Source organism: Rhyacophila brunnea, unplaced genomic scaffold (genome assembly GCF_057557595.1).
Source record: "Rhyacophila brunnea isolate RB1 unplaced genomic scaffold, BYU_Rbru_1.0 scaffold_16, whole genome shotgun sequence".
Lineage (NCBI taxonomy): Eukaryota > Metazoa > Arthropoda > Insecta > Trichoptera > Rhyacophilidae > Rhyacophila > Rhyacophila brunnea.
Window position 1 is genome coordinate 21,904,438 of NW_028232816.1, and position 19,428 is coordinate 21,923,865.

General features: G+C 32.5%; 1 protein-coding gene across 1 annotated transcript; it reads left to right on the forward strand.

Moving 5' to 3' along the window:
* The first annotated feature begins 443 nt into the window (after positions 1–443).
* Positions 444–18,480, forward strand: LOC147074530 (FIGNL1-interacting regulator of recombination and mitosis-like). The gene is made up of 12 exons (XM_085943463.1): positions 444–616; positions 791–941; positions 1,795–2,027; positions 2,365–2,522; positions 4,667–4,857; positions 5,914–6,059; positions 11,151–11,277; positions 11,947–12,127; positions 12,319–12,526; positions 14,753–15,092; positions 15,634–15,888; positions 17,773–18,480. The coding sequence occupies exons 1-12, from the start codon at positions 528–530 to the stop codon at positions 18,400–18,402; spliced, it is 2,709 nt and encodes a 902-aa protein (XP_085799589.1). The 5' UTR covers positions 444–527; the 3' UTR covers positions 18,403–18,480.
* The last annotated feature ends 948 nt before the right edge of the window (positions 18,481–19,428 follow it).

Consider the following 19,428-nt stretch of genomic DNA (forward strand, 5'->3'; position numbering starts at 1 on the left):
ACAGTACCTATTATACGATCTGCTGAATACTTTCTTCAAAGAAATTTTATCATCCGTCTTCCAATAAAATTAGATATTTTAATACTGCTACCATTTTTCTATAATCTAAGCCTGCTACAGTATTTAAAGTTCGGCTTCTGTATTTTTTGACAAACAACGTCGTTATGAAGAATAGTATTATAATCAAAGACATTGCACAGTCTAATCTTTTTGATTACAATGATATTCTTGCCTTTTATAATAATATATTATAAATTATTCATCATCATTATGAGGAACATATTAAAAGGTGGGTATCGTCCAAAATTATCAGTCTGAGCTTCAAAAAAGTGGCACTTGAAATAGAAGAGGTCTAAAATTTTGCTCCGCTTTACGTTATTATTTTAATAATTAAATATCAAAAGTACGGAAAACTAACTAGTACTCTGGCAGCACTAAAAAAATTCAGGCGAATAAACAGGCGCGAAACAAAATGTTTTCACTTTTTGACGTTTCAGTTTAAAAGTTGGTTATCAATGTAATTTGTAATGGATTTATTAAATTCCAGTTTGTTTTCAGCGGATGATAGTTTATTCCCAGATGAACCATATAATGATGACCACATCACTGCAATACTAATATCCTTTTAATATTTTGCCATATTTATTTGACAACTGACAGTTGTCAAAAACACTCATGTTTGTAAAGTTATGCTCTAAAATAACCACATTCTTATATAACATAATAATATAATCGTTTATTTTTGTTGGCTTAATTAAATACTTTTATTATGACCCTTAACCGCTGTGTAAAACTCCATCCAAGAAACAGATAATGCAGAAGTACTGGTTACTCTCATCAAGAACGTTTTCAACGAAAAATTCCAATCAATCTCAATATTGGAGCACAAAACTCGAGTGATAGATGTATGTCTCTCGGCATCAAAACAATGCATCAGCAATGTGAGATTAAACTTTGTTATAATAATAAAATGTGATGCAGAGGTGGACATGACATTTTACAACTTTCTTTTTAGACCAAACAAAACCTAACCTAACCTAACACAACATAACCTAACCTAATCTAACCTCCCCCAACCTAATATTACCTCATAATATAATCTTAGTTTGTGATAATGGTTTATCAAAATGTATGAAAATTTCAAATTTTCAATTAACGATTATTGGATCGAAAAGTCGATGCGCCGACAGAAAAAGGTATTTATTATAATTGTCTACAAATAAACTGTTTTCGTAAAAAAAATATATATATGAAAGCTCATGTCCACCTCTGCAGCACAATTACCTAATAAAATAATTCGAATTGGTATGTTGTTCTCTCAATGTATGTAAGTAGTCTCTACGTATATGAGTTTTGATCAAACCTCTCATGACTTGTCCATATATCTTCATCATCATGTTATGGAAAAAAGTAGCATTAGAACCACGTTTGACACAAAAATTTGTTGACGAGAAATATTGAATTTTGAAAGCAAATGACCGCATGATCATTTATCAATTTTTTTGGCGGAAACAATTCAGACGAAATTCGTTATAAACGAAAATCAGACAATTATATTAAATACCTTTTTCTCTTTCCAGAGATGCTTTTCGATCCAATAATTGTTAATTTAAATTTTGATATTTTCATACATTTTGATGCATGATTATCACACACTAAGGTTAGACGAGGTTGGGGTAGATCAGGTTAGGTTAGGTTTGGTCTAAAAAAAAGTTATAAAAGGTCATGCAGTCATTATGACAGATTCTTCAATTAATAAATCATGTTATTAATATATCACTATTTTATTCACAGACATTTACTACCATTGGAAGCATTTTAAACAAAAATAATTCACAAATATCCCAGGCGAATGATGAAGAAACACTCCGTAAAAATTTGCAAATTTGTTTGTCAATTTTGGAAATGGTGATTTTAAATTTGAACCGTGTCATAGAACTGGCCCCCGTGAAACTTGACACTGTTCGAAATGTACCAAAATGTATTGCCGCGATTCTGTTGGAAGTGTTTTTGCATTGCAAGAATAGGTAATATTATTGCTTATGGCTACCGTGTTATGATTATAATAATACAGATCGTTTAACTAATCTTATCCACTGCTTTTGACCCTGGGAAGATAGCAAGATATTATAATCTTATTGATGTTTCTATTGCATAGAATGTCCCATTTTATTGTATTTGTCTTGAATCTTAGAATACTGGCTCTAAGCCTTAAAGTCATTGAAAGGCAGTACGTGTCCTGGTAATAGTTTCCTTGATATCCAGACACTTTGTTTTAATTTTTTTTTGTGTAATGTGATGATTTGTGACGAGATGGTTGTAGAAAATGTGACATTATAAAACCAAAACACTTTTTTGTTTTAGTGAGTCTTGTTATTCGTCATATTTCCAACATATTAGTACTCTCATCATGAGAGTCTTCAAGAAATGTCACGAGCTTCAAGTGTTATACTTTGTCGTATTATCGACTCATATTGAATTTGGTTTATCCGAATGTGAACAGATGTCCGTTTTTGTAGAAGGTAAATTTCATTATTTTTAATTCTCTCTCAATCGCTTCGCCGCGGAGCATTTAATTACCACATTTAAATAACATGCTAATAATATCTAATGGCCCCCTATGAGGACACAACAGCTGTGCCGTCAGCGATGAATGAGTTAAGTCTTCGTTCCGATGGTCATTTTAGCAGTGGCTGAATAACTGAAATATTTTAAATACAACCACTAAAAGTGATGTCTCTCAAAATAATCATGTATCAAAATGGTAGCTAAACTGGACAAAAAACATGTGAGTGCAACAGAGAAAGATTTCAGAAGCACTTACATCAGTGATTCCCAACGTGGGGCATTTTGAATGTTTTGGGGGGGGCAAAAAGGTCATCTTGAAAATCATTTGAAGACGAAGCATAGCACAAGGATCGCACTAATTTTTATCCGAGTTGTACATGTAACGTAATATACATATTTACTTACGAAAGTTAAATTAAAAATAGTTTACCTCTGTGCATTTTTTATTTGAAGCAATTCATTTTTTTTTCAGAATTAGTTACGTAACTATAAAATCTTCATAGGGCGGGCATGGAGATTTTTGAAGCGTTGAAGTGGGGCTTGGCAGAAATAAGGTTGGGACATAGTGAGAAAAATATGAATTAGAGTAGGATAGAATATATTAGAATTTAAATATCGAGCTAGCCAAATCAACTTATGAGTTATAAGCACAGAACAGGTTAATAAATAGAATTCCGATAGGCTATATCCCAATACACTACATTTTGATGCAGGGTTTTGAATGTGTGTTATACACCAATATTGAATGAGCGTCAATGCATAAAACGAGAGCAGTTGTCAGAACGAATCCGAACGCGTATTCTTGACATGTATTTAAGTTTATGCCATATTCTTCCACACTCAAGATCGGTTGCCTGGTTCTCCACACCCGTTAAGTATTTCAGTTCTCATTATTTCTGAGTTTCAAGTGGAATTATTGTCTTTTACTAAAACATTATTTTTGGGTTAAAACAAAATAGTTCACTAAATATTATTTAACGGAGGATTTATAAACACGATTAGCTATACTGGATTATAGTTAAGTAACCAAAATGAGAAAATCGTAAACAGAATAATGCGTTATAGGTGTGTTGACACCGTAAAAACCTAGGTATTATTAGTCCAGATAATCAAGTTTCCATTGTACATATTTGTAGTACCTATTCACGTATTCAAACACATAGAAATGGGACACATACAGTCGGACAATATGATATGTCTATATTATTCTTCCTCTTAGGATACGATTGATAACGCTGTGGTTCTACTAATATATGTTGTTCGCTAAGTGAGAGTACTAACTAGGTCATATGGAAAATGTTACATACTTACATTTGCCATATCATTCAGTATTTTTCAGTGGCGAAGGGTGGAGGTAGGCTGTTAAGTTTCAATGTAAATAGTGCACACTAAACTTTGTCAGTCATACGTATTTGTTGTCATTGAAATAAGACTACAAATTGCAGATAGTGTTGGTTAGTTTTTAAAATTGAGTTATACCCTGCGTAACCAGTCATAATAGATAATAGTCAAAAAATATTCATTTAAAAAATCTAACCAACACTATCTGTAATACGTATTCTTAATTCAATGAAACAAAAATGAGTATAAATGAAAAAATGTGCTTCATTTTTCTCGGATCGCTCATAGCATAATATCTAAACTATTATGGTTTGGTTTAAGCAGGGTTTAATAGATTTTTAAAAACACACAAGCACCATCTGCAATTATTAGTTCAATGAAAACAAATAAGGATGACTGACAAAGTTTAATGCACCTAATAGGTTGAGCAAGTGGTTGACATCCATTTCTCGCAAAAAAAATCTGTTAATACAAACCTCTACTCTGTGGAGGCCCATATGATCCTATTAGGATCGGACATGGTCGAAAAAAAAAAAAATTTATGTTGGATCTTAACAGCCTACCTTCACCCCTTGCCACTGGTATTGTTTATACTGTGATGAGCTTAATTCCAAATTTGAACAGCAGACAAATTATGAGGTGGATACCATTAAAACATACTACAGTCACATAACCAAGATAGAAACAAAATATGGAGCTAGCATATTTTGTCTGCCATTCTACGATTCGAAAAATTATTGATCATGAATTGTTGCAGTGTTGGATGCGACAGTGGACATTGGTGAAGTTGTGATTGCTCTCGATGTGAAAACTACTGCCGAAGAATGGAAAGGCTATGTGAAAATTTGTGAGAAGTATGCCGGTTGGCTGAAGGATAAATACGTTCATCACAAAGCTACAAAATATCTTTGCCAAGAAGTTCAAAACCACCTCAATTTGTTAATCACTGTAAGTAATTACTTCCTATTAAAAATTAACAAAAGTGAAACAAAGAAAAGCCCTGTTTACTAATTTTCATACAAACCGTCAAGGATAATAATATTGTGATTGATTTTGTATAGAAAAATTATACTTACGACAGACCGGAATTTGCTTCAGCCTTTTTTAAGGAAACCACAAAAGGCTCCACCTGGTAGAGGGGTTTCAAGGCATGTAAAGCCTGTGTTCCATTGGCACGCAAGTCAGACGATTTACAGTTTTCGGACTTTTTTTTCGTGTGGAGCACCCCGGATCTGCGGACTTTTAAATCTGCAGACCAGGCTCGTTGGATTTCAAACATGTTTGATATTTTACTCGCCGAGTTGCCAGACTTCGTCCGTCGATCACTACATAAATTCGATTTGACATTAATATGCAATCATTCGGACCGAAAAAAAATCTGTAATTGATTTAAACATTTTTATTGATTAATTTGTTAATTTACACATTAGAAAATGGGAGATTTATCAATTATTTCTGTATTTGTATTTATGAAATTCATAAAAGAAAACGTAAAACTTAAATGAACACTAGCAATTCTAATAATTATAACCGTTAGGCTACATGCATTCAGTAACCACTTCTGCATGGGACACGTCTCAGTGACTTGTAGGCGAGTACATGTAGTTATACTTGCAGGCGAGGTGTTCATCACTACATTTAAAGTACGGAGTGTCTGGGTATGGGGTATCTACTTGGAAAAGTGTGAGGGTCCACAATTGAAACGATAAAAAGCTGTAAGTAGTAGATGGGGTAAATGCGGAAGTCAATGATACTGGTTAGATTTTGTTAAGCCTGCCCCCTCCTGTCGCCTTAAAAAATCAATAATAAATTAGTATGGTTAATTTTTTGAAATGGACCCCCTCCATACCATTTTTCTGTTGCCTGCCATCAAATTTTCTATTTGTCCCATTGGAAAGTGGTAAAATGTCAAAATTTTCTTTTTTTGTAAAAATGTATTGATCATTATTTGTAGTAAAAGTTGACGCTAACGAATAAAGTATGCATTTCATTATTTTGTTTTAGGAGACTCATGATGACAAAACAATTTCCAGAACATTGAAGATGGCTAATTTTATAATCAAAATATTGATTAAATTGAGTGAAATATTCAGCGGCTTTCTGTCACTTGACATGAACCACTTTGTCCAATTGCTGACAACCATTCAACAGTTTGTATTCTGTCTGTATTAATAATATTGTAGTACCCAGTGGCGGCTCTAGTACTTCTCAGATGGTGGGGTTAGATATTACAAACTAGTATTCCACACCACCAATAAATCCTTTATTATAAAGAAATACATTTCTGCATTATAACAATGCTTTCAAACAAACTGACTTAATACATAATATTGGTAGACACCTATATATTATAATATCATTGATAAGATAAAATGAAGGGTAGGTATACTCACTACTACTAATACTTCACCCTGTCACACCCCAGCATTGGGGAATAGGGCAAGCACAAGTTCAGGCCACTTACCTCGGTCCATCGCCAACTCTCGCGTCTCCTGCCATGCCAGATCATACATACATAAATATAAATGCATTATTGTAAGAAACGCAATCCTATAGCACAAAGTGAATCGGTATCGATACATAAAAAGGGTGACAGTATGTTCACTAGAGGTGAGTTGGAAATACTATCACCGGTTTGTGTACTTAAGTTTCGGATGAAACTACCCATACTAAGTATTTGTGGCCCAATAAACTTGTTTCAAGAAACTTGAAACGTATTAGATGTTCGAATTCGAACGCATTCGATGATATCATCGCCATTCCGTGATGTTGGTTGACTTTCAACGCTATTGATATTAAATGCGCGCGAGCGAGATATCATGATACACGTATGTCTAGCCGTGATATTATACTCAACTGTCATTGTTCTCCCTTTCTCCTCTGTTGGTATAGTGAAGGACAGAAATGGTCACATGTTCGTTTTAATAGTAATACTATTGAGTTTGTCTTAGTTTTAGTTTTAAGAGTTTTAGTTTCAGTTGAGTATGAGATTTTATCGAGTTGGCGTTAGTCTCAAGTCCCGGAGTTCGACGCATGGTATGAGATCTCGCCGTCTGCTAGCTAGTTCGTAGTCTTGCTACGTATGAAATCATCATCTCGGACGTCGCGACTCGCGTATGTTTAGTAATACTACGGAATTAGTTTTAGTTTCAGTTGAGTATGACATTTACATCGAGTTGACGTCAGTCGCAAGTCCAGAAATATGTAGTAGTATTCGAGTTCTGATAACGCTAACTGACTACGCGTTTATCTGGTTTTGTCACGTAGAGTTTCTCGATTTTTTACTGTATTAATTGGAACTTATAAACATAAACTGAATTCAAATTGTATGCGTGATTGTATAAATGGATAATAATTATGTTATACTTAATAAACAATTTGTGTAAAAATGACTACTAAAAGGTTAAGTTTCGTGTGGAATCGTTCCAAAGAAATAGTTACAAATTATGCCATCTGTAATATTTGTAAAATAAAAAATTCATACAAGTCAATGTCAAATTTGACGAAACTTTTACAGCGCAAGCACCCAACTATTCATATTGAATTTGCCAGGCAAAATATAGCTCCACCTGTAAATGAAAATGCTTTACAGATAAATGAAACCACTGCTTTTAATGCTTCAGTATTTTCTACTGAAACAGGAGTGACTAGTGCCATAGTTCCAGCTGTACCTGTCTCGAAAATGGGACTTTTCGAAAAGCGGATGTATTTTAACGATTCTATTATAGCCGATATTTCAAATACAAGTAAGTATTTTGGAACAAGTTTCGATACTAAGTATTTTTTAATACTGGTAGTAAGTATACTTGTGACGTTAAAAAACAAACGTGGCCATCTCCAGTCAATGACTTTTTTGAGATTTTTGGTTGGTATGATTGCTTGTGTTGTTTTATATAATATTATTTAGTTAAGACATGGCTATCTCCTCAATTTCTGCTTCAAAAATTCAAATAAAAGATGTGATTTTTTTCAAACTTAGTCATATCCATTGATTTTTTATATCAAACGTGGTCACATTCGTCTTGGCCAATAACGACGTAGCACTTTTTCAAAATGGCCAATCATGTCGTGGCATTTTATCAAGATGACTCCCATCAGCAAAAAGTTTTCTCTGTGTATACGATGTGCTCTTCAAGTTTTTAAGCGAAATAATTGTCAAAGAATGGAAAATAATCCAAATAAAGTTTGAAATAGTGTCTCCAGATAATGCACGAAAGTTAACCAGATCAAATTATACCATTAAACGTTCAAAGAAGACTGAAAAACGGTAAGTAAATTTTGATTTTCAAACGTTTTACGACAGTTAGCACCTCAGGGCTGTGCCTTGGCTGTTCATATTTTATGTTCAGTTTTAAAGCTGCATAATATCGTGTAAACTGGTTCAGTCATCTTTATTTTTTTTATATATTTTTATTCAAAAATATTGTTATGTTTGTTTAGTTACCTTTAATTCTAATATCATAAAACTCAAAATAAATTCATAAACCCAATTATAATTTTCAAATTATGAAGTGTTAGTTGTAAATATGAAATAAGTTATATACATTTATAATGTTGTTTTTTTCGGGTGCCGGTCGAAATCCCGAAGGGCCGAAATCCCGAATGCCGAAATCCCGAAAGCCGAAATCCCGAATGGCCGGAAGCCCAAAGGCCGAAATCCCGAAAAATAAAAAAATATAAACAGTAATAGTTTTCAACCAGCGGCACCCCAATAGGCGGCGTTTTTTTCTAGAGTGTGTAATTTAACAAGATAATTGGAATAGTTATATAAAAAACTATTATTGATTATGGAATGATGCAACAAAATAATTTTCAACCAGCGGTACCCCAATAGGCGGCGCTTTTTCTAGAGTGTGTAATTTAACAAGATAATTAGAATAGTTATATAAAAAACTATTATTAATTATGGAATGATGCAACAAAATAATTTTCAACCAGCGGTACCCCAATAGGCGGCGCTTTTTCTAGAGTGTGTAATTTAACAAGATAATTAGAATAGTTATATAAAAAACTATTATTAATTATGGAATGATGCAACAAAATAATTTTCAACCAGCGGTACCCCAATAGGCGGCGCATTTTCTTGAGTAAGTAATTTAACAAGATAATTAAAATAGTTATTTAAAAACTATTATTTATTATGGAATGAAGCAACAAAATAATTTTCAACCAGCGGCACCCCAATACGCGGCGCTTTTCCTCGATTGCATAATTTAACAAGATAATTAAAATAGTTATTTAAAAACTATTATTTATTATGGAATGAAGCAACAAAATAATTTTCAACCAGCGGCACCCCAATACGCGGCGCTTTTCCTCGATTGTATAATTTAACTAGATAATTAAAATAGTAGTATTAAAAACTATTATTAATTATAGAATGAAGCAAAAAAATAATTTTCAACCAGCGGTACCCTAATAGGCGGCGCTTTATCTAGAGTGTGTAATTTAACAAGATAATTAAAATAGTTATAATAAAAACTATTAATATTTATGGAATCAAGCAACAAAATAATTTTCAACCAGTGGCACCCCAAAAGGCGGCGCTTTTTCTCGATTGTATAATTTAACTAGATAATTAAAATAGTTATATAAAAACTATTATTAATTATGGAATGAAAATTATTTTCTTGCTTCATTCCATAATTAATAATAGTTTTTATATAACTATTTTAATTATCTTGTTAAATTACACACTCTAGAAAAAGAGCCGCCTATTGGGGTACCGCTGGTTGAAAATTATTTTTTTGCTTCATTCCATAATTAATAATAGTTTTTATATAACTATTTTAATTATCTTGTTAAATTACACACTCTAGAAAAAGCGCCGCTTATTGGGGTACTACTGGTTAAAAAATATTTTTTGCTTCATTCTATAATTAACAATAGTTTTTAATACTACTATTTTCATTATCTAGTTAAATTATACAATCGAGAAAAAGCGCCGCCTTTTGGGGTGCCACTGGTTGAAAATTATTTTGTTGCTTGATTCCATAAATATTAATAGTTTGTATTATAACTATTTTAATTATCTTGTTAAATTACACACTCTAGATAAAGCGCCGCCTATTAGGGTACCGCTGGTTGAAAATTATTTTTTTGCTTCATTCTATAATTAATAATAGTTTTTAATACTACTATTTTAATTATCTAGTTAAATTATACAATCGAGAAAAAGCGCCCCCTTTTGGGGTGCCGCTGGTTGAAAATTATTTTGTTGCTTCATTCCATAATTAATAATAGTTTTTAATACTACTATTTTAATTATCTAGATTAATTATACAATCGAGAAAAAGCGCCGCCTATTGGGGAACCGCTGGTTGAAAATTAATACTGTTTATATATTTTTATTTTTCGGGATTTCGTCCTTCGGGATTCCGGCCATTTGGGATTTCGGCCATTCGGGATTTTGACATTCGGGATTTCGTCCGGCACCCATTTTAACACAACCCTGTTTGTAAGAATACAAAACAAACCGATCGAATACAAAACAAAACTGTCTATCTCCAATAGTATTTATGTCAAATCCAGATGATACAAAACAAACATAGCCATCTCCAACATAAAATCGTAAATATCTTGTTTATTAAGGATCCGCGATTATTGAGCATTGTTTAAATCGTATTCTTTAAATAAAATATAATCATAAATTAGGAAATTATTAACTCACGGGTTCAAATTAACCACAAAAACAAAAAAGTTGATTTACTCAGTTTCACATGTGATGGAGATGACCACGTTTGTTTTTTAGCGTCACACTTAGTCTTCAAAATCGACCAGTTTTCCCACCTCTAATGTTCACGCATTATTAATACATACACCACGACATAACAATGTTTAATTCAAAAATATCTATCATGATATTATCAACCACGAATATATATTATATCATTGTGCACGATACATTCAAATATTAATGCTGCAGATTCATATGAGGAAGGGATGGTTGTCAAAATCACTGCTGCTGGCCGTTGATTATATTAGTAGAGTGCAAGCCGTGTCCTATCGGTATCAATAGACATACTGACATACGTGTCTGCCTTCTTGTCTCCTCGTTACTCTTGAAGTCATGGCACACACACAAAGTATCCGCTGCAAGCATTAATTCTTGAAACTTAGTATACGATTGTTCCGAGCTTTCGTAAAGTGTGATGACTACTGTAAAATCACTGTATTCTCATTTTCAATAAGATACTATGTATTGTATTCTGATGACTAACCCAGTTTTTTTTTTAATACAGATTTTCTGAGCCGCACTTAAAACATTTGGGCATCAAAGCTTCTTTGATTGACGGAATTACTTCTCATATAACAGTTGGAGCGGAACCCTTACTTTCTAATCTTTTACCGGACTGCCATTTTAGGAGAGTAAGTACCATTTTGGATTTAATGAGTACAAGTGACTTATAACATAAACTGATTTGTGAGTAATATTCATATCACCACATACTTATTCATGCGTGAAACGGGATCGAAACATGTACTTATCTGGTTTATTTGGAAGGTTAAAGAGGAAAGGGAAAAAAGCTAGGACTGCTGTGAATCGATCAGAATTCACGTTCATGGTTGAAAATTATGTCATTTTAAACATGGTAAGTGTTCTATGTACCTAATATATCAGTGGCGAAGACTCCATACTAGGCGATTGTTTAAAGCCTACCTTCTTAAGAAAAATAATTTTTAATTGAATATTGACATATTTACAATATTCAATTGTATGCTGTATATGTAGGAATGTATGATAAATATATACAGATTACAGAACAATCTGTTAAAGGTTTAAAATATATGTCATAGCGTGCATTTGTCTTTTTTCTTAACGTATTTATTGTATTATTCGTCGAGGAATGGTGATGTTTTTTTGTATGGACGTCACGTGACCTCAGTCTGTTTATCGCATTGTATGCAATATGGTATGCTCCGATCGCCAAGCCTAAAACTTTTGCGTATAATATTATTGTCTATGACTGCAGCTGTGTCTCTTACCAAACCTCTTTCCAAAAGTCACCCTTTGCCACTGTAATATATCTGTTTCAGAGTTTCATGCAGTGTATAAAAACACTAAGCGGTGATAAATCTTTGGAATTTGGATGCTTGATGTTGACGGCATCAGTGATGAAGCTATTATTGAAGGCGGATGAAGTAAGGAGGTGTCAGTGGACTGATGACTCGGAAAATAGCAATGTGATTTTCTGCCTATTTCAAATAATTCCATTATGTAAGTGATAGAATCGTATATAAAAATCTTATTAATGTAGATGCAATTTGATTAACCTAAATGGTTGATTTTAATACATTAACACTGTCTTATTGGCTGAAGCGTATCAATATTTTTTTCCTACATTATTAAGAGTTTATTTTTCATTGTGAACTCATCGTATTCACTACTGGTCACATATTTAATTTCAGGTAATTCCGAACTTCAAAAAACATTGAGAGTCACTGAAAGTATAATGGAAAATGTATCACTGTACGATCATATTCTTATTCATTGTGCTGCTTTAACCGTGTCATGTTATAGTTTGGAAACCGTTGAAAAATTAATGCTGTCAGCCATACTGCAACAGAACATTTGGAGTAATTTACTGGCCCTCGATTTGTGGTATATAATATCTCGGTAAGAATAACCTATTTCGTCAACTGAGGAATCAATTGCATACAGCCCATACTTACAATTTTATGATATAAAGAATTACAATTCAATTTGACAATTCTTAGGGTGCTGTCACGCTTATTGTTATTTCATGTTTATTGTAATTTTATGTACAGTCGAACTTGGTTATTACGAGGAAGATGGGACTGATTGAATTTGCTTGTTATAAGCATTACTCGTTATATCGTTATATAATATTTTTCACGCCACGTTCTATTTAAGCATAGAACATAAAAAATCTGAAAACCATCGTAAAAATCCCCGAAACAAGCATGGCATTTATAAACTACAAAATAAGATGTTTATTGTAATGAGGTGCTGAGCCGCCGGCGCTGGTAGGTACCTACTGACTTCACATAGCTTGGATTTTTTACATGCAATTTCAACCATATGCGTGGATACTTTATCAATGTTGTCGGCGAAAACACCAATTAGGTACCTACTTAGACACTTAACTAGTGTCATAAACGTACTCCGATCCCGGCGGCATCGGTCTAGTTAACTGCCCGGTCGAATTTTATTGCTTTTTAAACAATCAACACGTCAACAGTTTTGCTCGGTATACCCGAGAAGTAGCTCGTTATAAAAGTGAATAAATGTATGGAGAAAATCATAAACTGAAATGTCTACGAATGTTTTCCCATTACATCTGAGATCTCACTATTTTCGTGATTGTAATAACCAAGTTCGACTGTATTTGGTGTCATCTGCAATATTGAATATCTTTGATTCACCCATCAATACTTTTGACCATCTCACATATTATTATATGTATCAGTGATGAAGGGTGAAGGTGGTCTGTTGGAGATTTGACATAAATAAAGCACACTACATACTGTCAGCTATACTTATTTGTTTTCATTGAACTAAGAATACAAAATGGAAACGGTGCTGGTTAGTTTTTAAAATTCAATTAAACCCTGCCTAAACCGAACCATCATAGTGGAGGCAGGGTGTGGAGATCCGATAAAAATAGTGTACACTTTGTCAGTCATATTTATATGTTTGAGTAGGTACATGTACATATTGCAGATTGTGTTGGTTAGTTTTTTTAAATTCATGTTACCCATGCCTAAACCAAACCATCGTAGATAAAAAAATATTCTTTAATCTATAAAATATCAAAATTGTGTATGATTTAATGCCATAATTTTAGATATTTTATAGATAGATGAATATTTATTATCTATTATGGCTTGGTTTAGGCAGGGTTTAATTGAATTTTAAAAACTAACCAGCACCATCTGCAATTTGTAGTCTTAGTTTAATGAAAACAAATATGAAAACAAACAAATAATAAAGTATGTCTGACAAAGTTTAGTGTGCACTATTTATGTAGGATTTTAACAGTCTACCTCCACCCTTCATCACTGACATATTATAATATGATGGCAAACGTAGATTGCAAAACGTATGCACAAATGCAATACAATGTGTCACTTGCAAACTCGAATAGAAAGTTTTACCAAATATATTTTATGATATATAATTAACCCACGGTGGCTGCGCGGCTTAAGCGTTGGACTATCACGCCGTGGGTCCCAGGTTCGAATACTGGGTCTGGCAAGTACACATATTGTTTTTCAATTTGTGTGTGAGTCAGGGTATGGACCTAATAGGTTGAGGAAGTGGCTGACATCCATTTCTCGTAAAAACAAAATCTGTTAATACAAACCTCTACTCTGTGGAGGCCCATATGATCCTATTAAGATCGGACATGGTCGGAAAAAAAAAATATAATAAATTTAAATTCAAATATTGAAAAATTGCTACATATGATCACAAATATTTTATAAAACGAAATATGCATGGCTTTATCCTCTATTTTCTGCTTGTAGAATAATAACATTTAAAACAATACTTTTTCATGGTGTTTTTTTTAGTGTGATCATTAAATTCATTCGCATAATGAGAAAAGAGGGAACATAATTATGACACAAATATCTTCTGTGGGATTCCCACGTATCATTGAATTTTAACCGATAGTCGTAATCAAGATGGCGTCAAGTAAAACAAACAAGTTGATCAACTTTGTTGAAATTTCATTCTCACTTATCAATTGACATTCAACTACAATTCAACACTTTGGATGAAAAAAATCGCAAAATGCGAATGCTGCATTTTTATAATATGGTACCTACTTATACACTCAATTAATGTTATAATCAGTCGTATTCTGCCTTTTTTCAGTTATGGTTCACCAGAGTACTGTCTCGATCAGATTAACTATTTCATAAGACTATTTCATTCTCTTCAAAAATCAGGGATGTTGAAGAACACACCGCAGAATGTACTTATTGCACATCATATAAGAAAACTATATTGTTTACTCCCGAACAAGTCCAAGTCTCAGGTGCACTCAAAGTATCCTCCGCTGGAATACGCCCGTCTATGGCAGGCTATCGGTCTTAAGTATATACCTAAGGAAGAACAAATATTGGATTGTAAAAGTATTTGCATTAAAACAAACACTTTGCTTGAGAATTTTACAAATGCGACAAAAGTTTCTTTAGAAGATTATCATGAATTGGTAAGAAAGTTGATATATTGTATTTGGGTGGCTTCAGACAATCAGTTAAAGCTTGTCGATTTTCAATACATTTTACACGATGTGATTATCTTGTGTGTATTGTTATGCGATATGTTATGTTATTAGAAATTTACTCTGATAATTTACATTCAGGTCTAAATGTATAACTATACGCAAAGAGGTTGGACAGTACTTTAATCTCTTTGATTATACCAATAAACTTTACTATTGAACAAGATTTTTAGCCTCGTTATAAGGACAATAAGTTTGCAAATAAATTAACTAAACATTATCAAGTCAGTCAAATGGTTTATGGGAAATTGCAGACCATAATTGTGAGCAATAATTTAAACTCTGCACTGTACTGTATTAATTGTTCTGCTATGGAATGGTAGTTTGACGTTTGCCCGACCTATACATTATACAGTAAACGGACATTGAAAAGAAACAGTAATGTAATAATCAGCTACTTTTTAATACTTAGTTGTTTCACTGCTAATTATTTAAAAAAAAATGTGTTTTTTTCTGATTCTGAATTTAGAAAGAAATCCTCACTTTGACATCATCAGTGCCTGGTGAAATGTTTTTGGAAAACAGAGAAAGCATTTTTGCTTCGCTTACGTTGAATGTCGTAAAAGCGTGGGAATGTGCTATATTAAACGAAAAGATGGAAAAATATGTCTCCAAAAAAGAATGCAATGTCGAAGGAGTCGAATGGTTCAATGAATATGTGTTTCTGTTATGTAAACTTACTTCTAACATGGCGAGTCAATTTACGAATTCACATTGGAAAGTTGTAAGTTTGGTACATTATGATAATATGAAGGGCATGCAGAAAGAAAGATCCACAAAAATCGTAAATTGAGTTAATGATGCCATCTTGTGGAGAATTTTGTATGCTATTAGATGGCATACTTAGAAAAAAATAATAAAAATCATGTCCAATCACTGACTTCAGAAAGAAAACATTGAAATTCAAAAGAAAGATCATTATCACAAACATTTGACAAAGAATATTTATACAGTATAACCCCTATTTTACGTTTTTTAAGGGACTGAAGAAAAAAAACCTAATTGGAGGGAAAATGTAAAAGGTGGGGTATTAAAAAAAAGAACATTTAAATTTTATGTTTCTAAAAAATAACGTTTTATTAAAAAACAACATTCAATTAAAATTTTTATCAAAAAATCGTTCGAATGTCACGACCCAATCATTGTCAAGTGCGCGTAACTCGCATATTTTGAATATTTCCGACGTAAATCGCGGGAAAGAAAAACGTAAATGCGGGTATTAAATGTACTGAAATACATCGGGACTGAAAAAAATACACGCAATTGCCGGGAAAACGTGAATTCCGGGCACGTAAAAACGAGGTTATACTGTAATTATAAAATTTTCTCTTTCTTTCCAAAACTATAATATATATTTAACTAGAGTGAGTTGTGATTGTAATTAATATTAAACTGGTATCTAAGAACTTTTAATTTTGAGTTTAATAAAATAATATAATAAAGAAGTATGTACATAATTAAGTTTTTTCAGTTTATCCAAAACTGAATTAATATAACAATGATCTTTCTTTCCGCCTACCCTTCATATGGTTTCAATATATATATATTTTTTTTAAATCGACTACAATTAATTGAGGATCTTGTTGACTTCACGAGGACTTGTTTCATAACATATTTTTTAAAGAGAAATGGTTGTTAACTGATGTTTGACCAATAAAAATAATATTTAATTTAATGTACCAGTTACAATTTAAATCCGCAACCGATGGTTCAGAATCGGGGTCGATGTGTGTCATTATTGTAATATAATAAATATGAGGCGTCTAATTCCAAAAAGCGATAAGTCCACATTTGGTCAAATTCGAGAAAAAAATACGCACGTATTCATTGTATAATTTTACACAATATGTATTGATCTATATATTCCAAAACGCGACATAACTCTACGAAAAAAAATATTTTAAGTCTCGATTTAATACAAAAAGCGCCAAGTCCGTGTTTCATATTATTTAAAGCTTGGTTGATTTCGTGCGTGTTTAAGTCAACCAATAAGGGAACGTTCAATATTGAAAAGGGCGTCTCCCATGCTGTAGCATCTGGTAAACTCATGACAGTGCCACGGAAATATGTGCCTTATGCGGAGTAAATTAAAAAGTGAGATACAAATAGCGCTACGTCCAATTTTATTTTGCCTATATTTACTACATTTAAGAGTTTATCGGCTGAAACAAATTGCCATTTGGTTCTAATTTCGACATAGAATACAACGGAAAAAATAATCTCACATTAAAACAAAAGCTTGAAACATAAAAACGTTGTTTCCCGAAAATATTGAATTGTGGACTTGTCGCTTTTTGTAATTAGACACCTCATATGTCTATTTTCTTCTTTTTTAAAAATTATGATGTGTTTTGAGCTGGCACACGATGAATTTTATTTGTAAAATTTAAACAATCAGGCTGCTTGAAAATTTAAGATGTCAAAATTTACAATTACCACTTAATCTTGAGATGTTTATAGCACAGTATTTTTTGTTTTTGTTGTTGTGATCATTAATATTATATTATAAATCTAATAATGGTGTATAAATGTACAGCCAAATGCCTCAGCCGTGACTTTGTAGCTTAATAGAAAAATAAATAAGATACCTACATTTTTTGTTTTTCAGATATTCAATGTACTTTTACAAATCATAACAAAGTCATCAACGTGTGTTCAAATCGCTGGTTTAGATTTACTTGAATCTATTGTTTGTGTGGACATCGCAAATGATGAGTATAAAAAAGTTACATCAATGTCGATGGCAAAATTATTTTACTCTCTGCTCGAGAGTAACGAAGACATTGTCCGGGTGATGAGTATGGAAGCGTTCAGCTATTTTACACATAACACACCCAACATACATGTGGTCCAGATGATAATGCTGCCGAATAGTAAGTTAAAAGAGAGATTTAAGAAATTTGAGTTGAAAATTAAACAAAACTGCGATAGAGAAATGCAAAATGAAACAATGCCTGTAAAATTTACACATAAATGTGAAGCTCTACCGCCTATAAAAGAAATTTCAGATGTTATCGATATAGACGATGATATCTTTAGCAGCATTGATTGTGATGTTTTTACAGATAAGCAGCAAGATTGTAATAATGTAGATAGTCATATTTCTGATATTTTAATTAGGCTCAAAGAAGATTCACAGAGTTTGAAGAATTTGTGCACAGGAATTAAACTTAGCCGTGAAAATAGAAATAAGCTTGTTGATGTTAAAACTGTAATCGATGTTTTGTTGAACGAATGAATTATCTGTTGGCAGATTAATTTGTTAAAATGTTATATTCTCGATACCTACTTTAAAAAAATAAATTATTGCGTTTATAATTATTGTCTTTTATTACCTAACTTCCTTTGTCAAATTGTTTATACATATTGGCTTTTCTTGAAAATTCAATACACTGCATAATGCAATAATTTCAGTCAAAATGCATAGTAAAATGGACATGTACATATCGTCGTTGAAACTAGAAAATTGTGTAACTCCGTTTTAATCGAAAATTGACTTTGAATGCCATCTAGTGGCCGTTGATAATATCTATCCGTCTTGGAAATTTTGTAATTCCAGAAAAATTGTATCATTGTTAAATCATGGATGATTTCACTCCAAAACCATACATTTGTATAGGAAACCATAATGTTTTTTGTCTCTCCTGTAAAGTAGTGTTTTTGGAGTTACACAATTTTCTAGTTTCAACGACGATATGTATAAATGACACAAATAAACACAGATGCAAATTAATCACACAAGTAAAATCAATGCTATTTTGAATTCATTTGTGATGACTGCATAAGTAAATTCACCATTTTAGTCTTAGCATTATGCCGGGTCCACACTGGCAACATGTCGCGCGACAACCTCGTTAAATTTTACGATAAGTATGATAATTATCATAAAATTTCTTAAGCAATTATGATAATTATCGTAAAATTTAACGAGGTTGTCGCGCGACATGTTGCCAGTGTGGACCCGGCATTATACATCTTTCTTGGCTACGGACATCACAACGTCGATCTGGGGAACTACGGACCCCCCTTTTTTTCATGTATAAATCTACGCCCCCAATCTCAGCTAATATTCAAGTTCATAACACTATAAAATCGTAGCTAAGATAAATGATGTTGTAGTGCAGGGTTGGCGAACCTTTTTACGTACGCGTGCCAAAATTTCCCAAATATTATTTTTTGGCTGTCTGACATGTCAAGCAGTTTTTCATAGAAAGAAAATAGTTTTAAATATTTTATTTAACAAAGTTCAAAAAATATTATTGAG

Excerpts from the sequence above, each read along its gene's own strand:
- LOC147074530 (XM_085943463.1), top strand. The coding sequence starts at position 528 with ATGGATTTATTAAATTCCAGTTTGTTTTCAGCGGATGATAGTTTATTC. Across the intron at positions 4,858-5,913 it reads ACCTCAATTTGTTAATCACT|GAGACTCATGATGACAAAAC; the intron begins GTAAGTAATTAC and ends ATTTTGTTTTAG. Across the intron at positions 12,128-12,318 it reads ATTTCAAATAATTCCATTAT|GTAATTCCGAACTTCAAAAA; the intron begins GTAAGTGATAGA and ends ATTTAATTTCAG.